Source organism: Palaemon carinicauda, chromosome 19 (assembly GCF_036898095.1).
Source record: "Palaemon carinicauda isolate YSFRI2023 chromosome 19, ASM3689809v2, whole genome shotgun sequence".
NCBI lineage: Eukaryota > Metazoa > Arthropoda > Malacostraca > Decapoda > Palaemonidae > Palaemon > Palaemon carinicauda.
Genome location: NC_090743.1, coordinates 38,352,813 through 38,367,162, shown reverse-complemented (window position 1 = coordinate 38,367,162; position 14,350 = coordinate 38,352,813). Strand labels below are relative to the sequence as shown.

Genomic DNA, 14,350 nt, shown 5'->3' with positions numbered 1-14,350 from the left:
TCGGGATATTTGACTATACGTCTTAGTCTAGACGTTGGGGAACAACCTACGACCTGAAAGATAAGGTTATACTTTAATATTACAGGTCATTTACGTATAGGGTTTAATACATCGTAAATATGAAAAAATATATTGCATAACTTATAAAAAAAAAACTTCCAAGCAATTATGCAAATTTCTGAAATTATGACATTCTTTTTTTTTTCAGGAAATAAGAAGTAATAAAGTCCAAACTTGCAAAAAATGCTTTAATATTGAAGAGACAGACATAAGCCTCTCTTTATTGTTTGTATATGAAAGATCTATTTTAATATTGTTACTGTTCTTAAAATATTTTATATAAATTGTTCATTACTTATCTTGTTGTTTATTTAGTTCGCATTTTCATTTTCTAAATGGGCTATTTTTCCTTGCTGGAGCCCTTGGGCTTATAGTACCTGCTTTTCCAGCTATGGTTGTACCTTGGCTAATAATAATAATAATAATAATAATAATAATAATAATAATAATAATAATACCCCACACTTATTATGGGAAAGTGGGACATAAGTGGAGATTTATATAAATTTACGAGACTGGGGCATTTAAGAAAATGAGATTTGAGAATTAACCTCTTGCGAGAGGGATAATGTTTGGCTACTAAATGAAAGGTGTGAAAACAATAGATAAATGGAGAAATACATTTGTTCTGTATTTTTAGGCGAAGGAAGAATATGAAACGATTCATTGATATAAAAAAAGGATGAAAATAGGCTAAAGAGAGGTCGAAGTTGAAATTGAGAGAACAAAAAACAACCTATACTCAGGTTTCTCTTTTTTTTTTTTTTTTTTTTTTTTTTTTTTTTTTATCCCTCAATGAGGCGCACTTGCACTGACCCGCAGGGGTGCCCTTTTAGCTCGGAAAAGTTTTCTAATAGCTGGTTGGTTGAACAAAATAATTCTAAACAATCACCTCTCAGGAATCTTTTCAGAGCTAAAAGCAACCCTGCGAGTTAGAGCAAATGCGCTTTCTAATAGCTGATTGGTTGAACAAAATAATTCTAACCAATCGGCTATTAGGAAACTTTTCCGAGCTAAAAGGGCACCCCTGCGAGTCGGTGCAAATCTGCCTCACTAAAAACCAAATTGAGCATAGTTTTAATCTGAATTTAATCTCAATTTCTCAGCTTGGGAAGGTGGTTTCACAAATATATTTCTAACTTATGAGCGCATAACAAAAATTGATAAATTAAAACTATATTCTTTGAAATATGAATACGAAAATTTAAGATAATTTTTCTTTCGTATTCATATTACAAAGAATCCAAAGTTTCATTTTTAAATTTTTGTTGAATGTTTCCCCACCTTCCAAATAATTTTGTATCAAATTTTCACAACCATAACCTTTATATTAAAGTTTATTTCCATAACTCAATGTAGTCCTGAAGAAGGTTCGCGAAGGGATCCGAAACACGTGTCAACACCAAAAAATAAATGGAGAAAAGTAAAAGTATTTCTGCTGTTATCCTGAAAACTATCTGTAGGTCAATTTGTCGGAAGAGACTATCTCCGACTTTTGGACGCCACAAAGACATTGTTCATTATATATATATATATATATATATATATATATATATATATATATATATATATATATATATATATATATATATATATATATATATATATATATATATATATATACAATATATATATATATATATATATATATATATATATATATATATATATATATATATATATATATATATATATATATATATATATATATATATGTGTGTGTGTGTGTGTGTGTGTGTGTGTGTGTTGTATAAATGTTGAATCCAATGACTGTGGGGATGATTATCGTGTTAGTTCCACACATTAACCAACTATCGACCCCCTTTAAACACTCTACTCTTTACTCGCTTTCCTCAACCAACAAATGATTTTGACATCACAATTGCGTAACTGTCATTCAAGTCTTAAGAACCATTGAAAACCTGAAGGATTCCAAGCACTTAACTAAGTATATATCCCGAAACCACTATAACGAGTAAAACCATAAATCCTGTAATTAAAGTCACACCTGTGACAAGTGCATTACCGTGACAGACAAGTTTCACATCGTGAAAAAGTGCAAACTGTTGATTTTTCCTAACTGTTTACTAACACATCACACCTATAATCAGTTGGAGATCTTTTTGGCAAATTGATAGATTCTCCTTGCAAACAATGTTTCAGCTTAAGAATGGTTATCACTTAGTTGCGTGTCTTTATGTTCTTTTATGAAGGACAGTGAATAACACTCTCTGTACTCTCAAGTGGCATGTGCAAGGGCGGTAACATCTGTTGGCTGATGTGCAATTTTAATGTAGTCATGTAGTCTGTACTTGGTATCTGAGTGTAGCTGGTGAGTGTTGAAACCGCTGTTTCGAGTGACTGCATATATATATATATATATATATATATATATATATATATATATATATATATATATATATATATATATATATATATATATATATATATATACTGTATATATACACACACATATATATATAATACAACCACAATGAATTCTACCTTTGGGATAGTATTTCCACTGGAAATTCATTTATGATAAATGCTCCTGGCTGGGCAAGAATTCGAACCTATGCCCCTAGCCGAAACAATGCCTGCAGGGACGACTTTACCAATCGAGTTATTTTGATAGCTAGAGTGGATATACATTCGCAAAGGTAAAATTCCGTATTAAATGCCCTTGTGGTATATATTTACATTGATTAAAATCACGAGTGTTAGTGATATATATATATATATATATATATATATATATATATATATATATATATATATATATATATATATATATATATACCAGTGTTGTGATCTACTTATGAATCGTTTTGGAAATAGCTGGAAACCCTAACTCTACAACAACAACAACAAATGAAGCCGTTTTTTAGTCCACTGCAAGGCAAAGGCCTCAGGCATGTTACCTTATTCACGTCTGGGGTTTGGCCATTTCATCACCACGCTGACCATTGCGAACAGGTGATGGTGGCAGATTTTAATCTAATTGCTCATATCAAATCAACCTATTATGGATGGCCCTAATTAGTAAAGATTTGCTGATCGTGGCGATATACAAACCTTTTTCACCACGTTAAGATATCCCCCCTCCGGTACACACACATACAGTATATATCGTCATCATCTCCTCCTATGCCTATTGACGCAAAGGGGCAGCCGTCTCTATCTTAAGCTTTTAATTCAATACTTCTCCATTCATCATCTCCTACTTAGCGCTTTATAGTCCCCAGCCATGTAAGCCCGGGTCTTCCAACTCTTCCAGTGCCTTGAGGAGCCCAGCTGAACGTTTGGTGAATTTATCTCTCTTGGCGAGTGCGAACACCATGCCCAAACCATCTCCATCTACCCCTCATCATTATCTCATGTATATATATATATATATATATATATATATATATATATATATATATATATACACATACATACATACATATATATATTTATATATATGTGTGTATGCATATATATATATGTGTGTATATATGTGTATATATATATATATATATATATATATATATATATATATATATATATATATATATCTATATATATATATGTATATATATATATATATATATATATATATATATATATATATATATATATATATATATAAAGTGGGTATTTTATGTAGAAATATCCGCTTGTTTCATTACAGAATAAAGATGCACTCGGCTGCGGCGAAGTACTGGCTACATTACAAGTCCCAGAAGACGAAATCTTTTCTGATGTTTTGTGTCTTTCTGGTCTTTTTACTAACTTTTCTGGGTAATTCACACTCCAATGATACTTTCCAAAAGTGTAAGTGTTCTAAGTGTTTCTATTTTATGAATACATAGATATCGTCTTTGATTAGTATATAGCAAATCAAAATATAATTTTACGAGAGATTTAATAAAGAAAAGAAAAAGTGCATTAACTTTTCTTTTCCTAAAAAAAAATAAGTTACTTCACTTTTCAAAGAGTTGCTCTATTTGAAAGTTGCAAATTGCTGGTATTAGTATCTAAGTGTTGTAAATCTAGTATTTACAAAAAATTCTTCAATATTGTATATTTTAAAACAATATATCGCCAATTTCCTTCAGATTTCAGTGGAGCTTACTGGTTTTAGTTGCATAACTGCAAAGTATTTTGTATTTGTTTAGAAATGCACGTCAATATTTCTATAGAAATATACAGTGATCACCTGCAAGCAAGTGCATAGCTAATGCCAGTAAAAAATCATAGTAAAGGACAACAACAATAAATGGAGCCGTTTCTAGTCCACTGCACGACAAAGGCCTCAGACATGTCAATTTAAGTCAGGGGTTTGATCAGTTTTCATCACCACGCTGGCCAGTAAGGACTGGTGATGGTGGGAGATTTTCGTCTGATCGATAACAGCAGCCCAAACTAATATGGGTGGCCGTGACTAGGACAGCTTTGTTGATCACGGCGATACAGAAACCCTTTCACCACTTTAAGGCATCTCCACTCAGTAATTGCCAACACTTCGCAGTAAATAATAATACTTAAGATAATGCAAGAAAAAGAACTAAGAAGTGTCGAAAGTGTATTAAAATGTTGCATGAAGTTGTCAAAACCTTAATGAAAAAGTAAAATAAAAGACACCCGTGAAGTCTACTAATACATTAAAGTAACTTCAATTCTATCACAGCTTCTACGACCAGCAGAGAGACAACTGAGCCGAGCAGAGAGACAACTGAGCCCATGGAAAAAATCGACGGGTTGTGGCAGGGGGACTCTGAAATCATAACGTCCTTGAGTCGCCTGCTTCTGCCACCGAGCTGGGCTGGTTCTGCTCTGGATAACCCTAAAAGGGAGGACTTCTCAGACTATGGACAGAGCGCTGAGCTTGCTAGTATCCTCAAGAACAAGGTATGATTTGGTCGGATTTGCATTCGAGTTTGGGTAGGTTACACTTAAAAATCTGCCGTAAAAAAACGGTAAAAATCCTGGAATAAATGTTTCCAAGCATTTACCGTTTTAAAAACGGATATATTGGCGTTAAGGAGCGATATTACGGTCACCAACCCGTAAAAGTTGATAGCAAAGTAGGGTAAAAATTACGGTCGCCTGTATTTCAGAAAATACGGCAGAGATCTGTATATTTTTACGGAGAATTTCCGATTATATTACGGTTTTTTTACCAATGTAAGTCATAACAGGGTGAAAACTTCTTTCAACTTTTGTTGATAAGCAAATGATTCCTTTTTTATATTAATATCAAGTTCAGTTAGCCATGGTCAAATTGGAGAAACCTAACCTATTCAAATTTTCGAAATTGGTGGTTGATTTGAATATGAAATTTCTGTTACAATTGGAGTCCAATGTCTCCCAAAGAGGATTATACTTAATTCACCCGTCATCTAATTTTCTAAACTGTGAAACTCAGAATTAATCAAAATATCTTTAAGTACTCTAAAATCTCAAGAAAATTTGTCACTTTCAAACTTCTTCCTCTTGAACTATAGAAGTCACAGCTCTAAATTGTCTCCCAAACAGAAGTAAATGTCTTTAACTATTCTAAATCATTAAGAAAAATTATAATTTTCAAACTTCTTCCCCTTGACCTATAAAAGTCACAGCTCTAAATTGTCTCCCAAATAGAAGTAAATGTCTTTAACTATTCTAAAACATTAAGAAAAATTATAATTTTCAAACTTCTTCCTCTTGACCTATAGAAGCCACAGCTCTAAATTGTCTCCCAAATAGAAGTAAATGTCTTTAACTACTCTAAAACATTAAGAAAAATTATAATTTTCAAACTTCTTCCCCTTGACCTATAGAAGTCACAGCTCTAAATTGTCTCCCAAATAGAAGTAAATGTCTTTAACTACTCTAATACATTAAGAAAAATTATAATTTTCAAACTTCTTCCTCTTGACCTATAGAAGCCACAGCTCTAAATTGTCTCCCAAACAGAAGTAAATGTCTTTAACTATTCTAAAACATTAAGAAAAATTATAATTTTCAAACTTCTTCCCCTTGACCTATAGAAGTCACAGCTCTAAATTGTCTCCTAAATAGAAGTAAATGTCTTTAACTATTCTAAAACATTAAGAAAAATTATAATTTTCAAACTTCTTCCTCTTGACCTATAGAAGTCACAGCTCTAAATTGTCTCCCAAATAGAAGTAAATGTCTTTAACTACTCTAAAACATTAAGAAAAATTATAATTTTAAAAATTCTTCCTCTTGACCTATAGAAGTCACAGCTCTAAATTGTCTCCCAAACAGAAGTAAATGTCTTTAACTATTCTAAAACATGAAGAAAAATTATAATTTTCAAACTTCTTCCCCTTGACCTATAGAAGTCACAGCTCTAAATTGTCTCCTAAATAGAAGTAAATGTCTTTACTCTAAAACATTAGGAAAAATTATAATTTTCAAACTTCTTCCCCTTGACCTATAGAAGTCACAGCTCTAAATTGTCTCCTAAATAGAAGTAAATGTCTTTACTCTAAAACATTAGGAAAAATTATAATTTTCAAACTTCTTCCCCTTGACCTATAGAAGTCACAGCTCTAAATTGTCTCCTAAATAGAAGTAAATGTCTTTACTCTAAAACATTAGGAAAAATTATAATTTTCAAACTTCTTCCTCTTGACCTATAGAAGTCACAGCTCTAAATTGTCTCCCAAACAGAAGTAAATGTCTTTAACTATTCTAAAACATTAAGAAAAATTATAATTTTCAAACTTCTTCCTCTTGACCTATAGAAGTCACAGCTCTAAATTGTCTCCCAAACAGAAGTAAATGTCTTTAACTATTCTAAAACATTAAGAAAAATTATAATTTTCAAACTTCTTCCTCTTGACCTATAGAAGTCACAGCTCTAAATTGTCTCCCAAACAGAAGTAAATGTCTTTAACTATTCTAAAACATTAAGAAAAATTATAATTTTCAAACTTCTTCCTCTTGACCTATAGAAGTCACAGCTCTAAATTGTCTCCCAAACAGAAGTAAATGTCTTTAACTATTCTAAAACATTAAGAAAAATTATAATTTTCAAACTTCTTCCTCTTGACCTATAGAAGTCACAGCTCTAAATTGTCTCCCAAACAGAAGTAAATGTCTTTAACTATTCTAAAACATTAAGAAAAATTATAATTTTCAAACTTCTTCCTCTTGACCTATAGAAGTCACAGCTCTAAATTGTCTCCCAAATAGAAGTAAATGTCTTTAACTATTCTAAAACATTAAGAAAAATTATAATTTTCAAACTTCTTCCTCTTGACCTATAGAAGCCACGGATCTAAATTGTCTCCCAAACAGAAGTAAATGTCTTTAACTATTCTAAAACATTAAGAAAAATTATAATTTTCAAACTTCTTCCTCTTGACCTATAGAAGTCACAGCTCTAAATTGTCTCCCAAACAGAAGTAAATGTCTTTAACTATTCTAAAACATTAAGAAAAATTATAATTTTCAAACTTCTTCCTCTTGACCTATAGAAGTCACAGCTCTAAATTGTCTCCCAAACAGAAGTAAATGTCTTTAACTATTCTAAAACATTAAGAAAAATTATAATTTTCAAACTTCTTCCTCTTGACCTATAAAAGTCACAGCTCTAAATTGTCTCCCAAATAGAAGTAAATGTCTTTAACTATTCTAAAACATTAAGAAAAATTATAATTTTCAAACTTCTTCCTCTTGACCTATAGAAGTCACAGCTCTAAATTGTCTCCCAAATAGAAGTAAATGTCTTTAACTATTCTAAAACATTAAGAAAAATTATAATTTTCAAACTTCTTCCTCTTGACCTATAGAAGCCACGGCTCTAAATTGTCTCCCAAACAGAAGTAAATGTCTTTAACTATTCTAAAACATTAAGAAAAATTATAATTTTCAAACTCCTTCCTCATGACCTATAGAAGTCACAGCTCTAAATTGTCTCCCAAACAGAAGTAAATGTCTTTAACTATTCTAAAACACGAAGAAAAATTATAATTTTCAAACTTCTTCCTCTTGACCTATAGAAGTCACAGCTCTAAATTGTCTCCCAAATAGAAGTAAATGTCTTTAACTACTCTAAAACATTAAGAAAAATTTTAATTTTCAAACTTCTTCCCCTTGACCTATAGAAGTCACAGCTCTAAATTGTCTCCTAAATAGAAGTAAATGTCTTTACTCTAAAACATTAGGAAAAATTATAATTTTCAAACTTCTTCCCCTTGACCTATAGAAGTCACAGCTCTAAATTGTCTCCTAAATAGAAGTAAATGTCTTTACTCTAAAACATTAGGAAAAATTATAATTTTCAAACTTCTTCCTCTTGACCTATAGAAGTCACAGCTCTAAATTGTCTCCCAAACAGAAGTAAATGTCTTTAACTATTCTAAAACATTAAGAAAAATTATAATTTTCAAACTTCTTCCTCTTGACCTATAGAAGTCACAGCTCTAAATTGTCTCCCAAACAGAAGTAAATGTCTTTAACTATTCTAAAACATGAAGAAAAATTATAATTTTCAAACTTCTTCCTCATGACCTATAGAAGTCACAGCTCTAAATTGTCTCCCAAATAGAAGTAAATGTCTTTAACTATTCTAAAACATTAATAAAAATTATAATTTTCAAACTTCTTCCTCTTGACCTATAGAAGTCACAGCTCTAAATTGTCTCCCAAACAGAAGTAAATGTCTTTAACTATTCTAAAACATTAAGAAAAATTATAATTTTCAAACTTCTTCCTCTTGACCTATAGAAGTCACAGCTCTAAATTGTCTCCCAAATAGAAGTAAATGTCTTTAACTATTCTAAAACATTAAGAAAAATTATAATTTTCAAACTTCTTCCTCTTGACCTATAGAAGTCACAGCTCTAAATTGTCTCCCAAATAGAAGTAAATGTCTTTAACTATTCTAAAACATTAAGAAAAATTATAATTTTCAAACTTCTTCCTCTTGACCTATAGAAGTCACAGCTCTAAATTGTCTCCCAAACAGAAGTAAATGTCTTTAACTATTCTAAAACATTAAGAAAAATTATAATTTTCAAACTTCTTCCTCTTGACCTATAGAAGTCACAGCTCTAAATTGTCTCCCAAACAGAAGTAAATGTCTTTAACTATTCTAAAACATTAAGAAAAGTTATAATTTTCAAACTTCTTCCTCTTGACCTATAGAAGCCACGGCTCTAAATTGTCTCCCAAACAGAAGTAAATGTCTTTAACTATTCTAAAACATTAAGAAAAATTATAATTTTCAAACTTCTTCCTCTTGACCTATAGAAGCCACGGCTCTAAATTGTCTCCCAAACAGAAGTAAATGTCTTTAACTATTCTAAAACATTAAGAAAAATTATAATTTTCAAACTTCTTCCTCTTGACCTATAGAAGGCACAGCTCTAAATTGTCTCCTAAACAGAAGTAACGTCTCATCATCTGAACTGATTGAAAGACTTCCTGCAGAATCATGGCTACTTCATAGAGGCTCGGGCTGGTGACGGAGAGAAGGGCAGCGTGAGCCTCTTCTTCGAACGAAAACTGAACTGGCGTGGCCTCTTGGTGGAGGACGACTTCAAGGCCTTTGGAAACCTGATACTAAAGGAACGCAATTCGTACGCCATTTACGCCAGTCTCTCGACCACGGAGAGAATTAAACTGATCAGAGAAAGGTACACTGTTATGAATTTGCATAAAAAGAAGTAAAAACCTTGGAATAAATGTTGTCAGGCATTTACCGTTAACAAGAAATATGAACACATTGACGTAAAGGAGTGATATTACGGTCACCTACCCGTAAAGGATAATAACTAAGTAGGGTAAATATTACGGTCGTCTGTATTTTACTGAAATACGGCTGATATGAGAACATTTTTTACGAAGAAAATCCGATTAAAATTACGGTTCCTTCAACAGTGTAGGGTGTAATCATGAACTGAGTTAAAGATGTGCCCCCTTTCACACAGTAGCTGTTTGTTTACTGGCCGTGCAGTAAGGGTATGACAAGGTGCATTTCCTCTGAGCGAGGTGTGCCAGTGTAGACATTTTTTCTTCATTACAGTCATCTATTTTTAGAAAATTTCACATAGAACTTCACTTGGTTCTTTAAGTGTGATCCAATTATTTGTTACAGATCATATATATCTCTTTGTCAACTTATTCTCGTTTGTCGTAAATGTTTATTCTTTTAGTGGTTATATCAATTTTTTTCGAGACTTTGTCAAAATAATCACGATTTTTTTTAAATACACAGAAGACTAGTTTGCTTATTATCGAATAATTTTTCCAAAGAACTATAAAAAATCGTTGAACTTTTTTTTTTTTTGAGGAAATTGACGTAATGAGATAAAAGCAATCTTTACATAAGGAAATTTCCAGTGATCTGTGACATTAAGAAAACAAGTCTACAAAAGAAAAATCCATACTTCAATTACATATGGTAAATGTTTATTGATTAAACTAAATTAATTTTCTTTATTGAATCATACCAATTATAAAGCACAGGTGTTTGCTAGTCTCTCATATTCTACCTATAATAAGCTCTCTAATTCCATTCTTCCTCTTCTCACCATATACATTTACATATTACCTTTTTATCTAAGTTACTTATACCTTCTTAACAACTAGGCTTTCTGAGCCATTGTATTTCGTTAAGGCAGATCGGGTGTAAAATTCTAAAAGTTATAACTAACAAACCACATTATGAAAAAGAAACAGACACAAGAACACCACCTAACCTAAGGTTTCCCACCTAATCTAACTTACGAACCGTATCGTTACTTACAAACCGGCGGCTCCCCATAGAATCCCATATCCTTTCCTCAATACTAAGCCTCAACTTTGCGCTTGCTTCCTAACCAGGTTCACTCCCGGCAAGATAGCACCGAATCATATTTCTTAAATCGTAAAACTAGCTTCATAGTATCGTATTTCAGACCAAAATAAACTACTAATTCCTCATAAATAAAATCGATTTGACTGGTGATAATAGTTTACGCCTGTCCCAAGTTCCAAACAAGTACATTAACCCAGAGCTTTCTCATTTAATTCTTTATTCGTTTACTTTCAGCACGAGGAACAAAGACTGGATTGATCCATCCTATTACCACTGGGAAATCCCTCTCTATTCTCTGTACCTGGTCATGGGAAGTAAGGAAGTTGATCTGCTCGTCTTGGATACGAATGGCACTGAACTACAGGTAGGGCGAAGCGTTTTTTCCAAGCCATGTTACATTTGCTAATTCATTTGGGATAACATGTGCAGAATTTCAAAAGGACAGCTGCGTGTCAAGAGTTTATAGTTATACGAATGAAGTTTTACTGGATCAATTAATATGATAATTTAGGTAAAAAAGGTGGCGTAAGGTACTTATTTTGATATGAAATTACAATAATAGAATAAATGAGAGATTACGAAGTAAAATCAGAACAGAAATATACTCACTTGACAAATAAGTCTTATTTAATCAACTTTTTTATTTTATTTAGGGCATATATTGAATTTAGCTTGCTTACATACATACAATAAAAAACATGAAACGCGAGCGCGCACCCCCCCCCCCCACACATATATATACAGTATATATATATATATATATATATATATATATATATATATATATATATATATATATATATATATATATATATATATATATATATATATATATGCCATCTTACCCAACAGTGTGTCTTCGGAAAATAACAGCACAAGTCACAACCACATTATTCCTTAAACTATTATTTGGTCGATGAACTCTCTGCAGTGAAACCTCCACAATATTAATAGCTTCACACATCTATTCAGAAGGTTCACCAGCAGCACGTTGAACCTCTCTATGCACATTCCACTACGCTAAGTGACATTAAGGCACTTCCTTTATAATTTATATTTTACCAAATCTATCTAAACTTTTCGAGTCCTTCTTCGCCTACTACCCACTAATTCCTCGGCATTTCAACTTTTCAAGCTATATCAGGTCTCTTTTTTTATAATTTATATATGAGAGTTATGGGGTCCTTTGACTGGCCAGACAGTACTACATTGGATCCTTCTATCTGGTTACGGTTCATTTTCCTTTTATCTACACATACACCGAATAGTCAGGCCTATTCTTTATATATTCTTCTCTGTCGTCACATGCCTGACAAAACTGAGATTACCTAATTCTTCACCAAGGGGTTAACTACTGCTATGTAATAGTTCAGTGGCCACTTTCTTCTTGCAAGGGTAGAAGAGACTCTTTAGCTATGGTAAGCAACTCTTCTGGGAGAGAGACACTCCAAAATCGAACCATTATTCTCTAGTCTTGGGCAGTGCCATAGCTTCTGTACCTTCGTCTTCCACTGTCTTGGGTTAAGAGTTTTTTTACTTGAGGGTACACTCGGACACACTATTCTCTCTTATTTCTCTTCCTCTTGTTTTGTTAAAGTTATTATAGTGAAAAAAAGAAAATAATTATTTCAATATTATTACTGCTATTAAAATATTTCATTTTTCCTTGTCTCCTTTCCTCACTGAGCTATTTTCCTTGTTGGAGGGTCTGGGCTTATAGCATCCTGCTTTTCCAACTAGGGTTGTAGGTTAGGAAATGATAATAATAATAATAATAATAATAATAATAATAATAATAATAATTAAAATAATACTGTTCTTAAAATATTTCATCTTAATTGCTCATTACTTATCATGTATTATATTTATTTCCTTATTTCCTTTCCTCTCTGGGATATTTTTCCGTTGAAGCCCTAGCTTAGCTAATAATAATAATAATAATAATAATAATAATAATAATAATAATAATAATAATATTAATAATAATAATAATAATAATAATAATAATAACAACAGCAATAATAATAATAATAATAATAATAATAATAAACGATAATAATAACAATAATAGGAATAATAATAATAATAATAATAATAATAAATGATAATAATAATAACAATAATAGCCATAATAATAAAAATAACAATAATAATAACAATAATAATGATAATAATAGCAATAATAATAATAATAATAATAATAATAATAATAATAATAATAACAGCAATAACAACAACAATAATAATAATAATAATAATAATAATAATAATAATAATAATAATCGTCTCCATTCTTTCCACATGAATGAACCACCTCATAATACCACAGCCTTTTCATCCTGCAGATCCTTCAAACGGTCCCTTGGGAATCGGTGAAGATCAGAGTGATGTGCATCGCCTACACCCACATTCCTGGAAACCCCAGAGCTCTGCCAGAATACCTGAGTCTCAAAGGCTACACTCTCCTCAAGACACATGTCAAAGACATGTTTTTCGCCAGCAAGGAATTCTTGGAGGGACAAAGTTAAACAGAAGAGATACATCACAGGTCTTTTAAAGTTTTTATAGTATCTTTGCAATGAACACTGTTAAAAATTTGCATGAACAACGGTAAATGTCTGGCAACATTTATTCCAGGATTTAAAAACAGATATATTGAGGTAAAGGAATGATATTACGGTCACCAACCCTAACAGATAATAACAAAGGGTGAAAATTACGGTTGCCTGTATTTAACTGCAATGAGGATGAGAACAGTATATTTTTACGAGAAGTTCCGATTAAAATTACGGTTTTTTAACAGTGTAGTATGATCTCCAAGATGTTAGGTATATCTTTTGTGCATTTGACAGACAATTACAAATATAATGAGGAAACTAATAATTGGATCTTTAAATGGAGTTTTGTGAAAAGGGTCAAAATATTCCCGGAATCAATATGATTATAATTACTACCTTTAAAAGATTTATTTACCATTATTTTCACCAACGTATTTTGCACGAAAACAGTAGCTTCATGACGTTTGTAACAGAAAGTGCAAATGATATCGAGTAACTATGACAGCTATGTCCTCGTATTCGTTTCAGAATACATAAAAAATGTCAAGTATTTGGGTACATATGCTAATAACATAAGCAGAGTTTGGCACTTCCTAATGGCCAGTTTATCGATATTATTTCAAATAATTCTACAGTATCAAGGTAGAGGTGTAACTATGAAAACATTTCCTTTACAGGGTTGTGTATCACAAATTAAATTTACGGAAAATAAAAGCCTTCGATTACTTCGTAATGTTTAATTTTCCAATTTGACAATAAATGTTACACACCCAGGTGAAATTCATTTGGTATTTTCATAATTCTAATCACTACACATTTTTCATGTCTACTCCAACTTCATTTCTAGGGATCTAATTATTATTATTATTATTATTATTATTATTATTATTATTATTATTATTATTAGTTAAGCTACATCCCTAGTTGGAAAAGC

The 14,350-nt window shown here is 31.4% G+C and overlaps 1 protein-coding gene across 2 annotated transcripts; it reads left to right on the top strand.

The window, feature by feature from the left end:
• The first annotated feature begins 2,255 nt into the window (after positions 1-2,255).
• On the top strand, positions 2,256-14,125 carry LOC137658195 (uncharacterized). Of its 2 annotated transcripts, none has more exons than XM_068392872.1 (6): positions 2,256-2,392; positions 3,734-3,876; positions 4,733-4,953; positions 9,490-9,695; positions 11,093-11,222; positions 13,204-14,124. In XM_068392872.1, the coding sequence occupies exons 2-6, from the start codon at positions 3,741-3,743 to the stop codon at positions 13,384-13,386; spliced, it is 876 nt and encodes a 291-aa protein (XP_068248973.1). In that variant the 5' UTR covers positions 2,256-2,392; positions 3,734-3,740; the 3' UTR covers positions 13,387-14,124. The 2 variants fall into 2 exon arrangements, with proteins under 2 accessions (XP_068248973.1, XP_068248972.1); XM_068392871.1 differs by lacking the exon at positions 2,256-2,392 and adding an exon at positions 2,563-2,720 and having other exon boundaries at positions 13,204-14,125.
• The last annotated feature ends 225 nt before the right edge of the window (positions 14,126-14,350 follow it).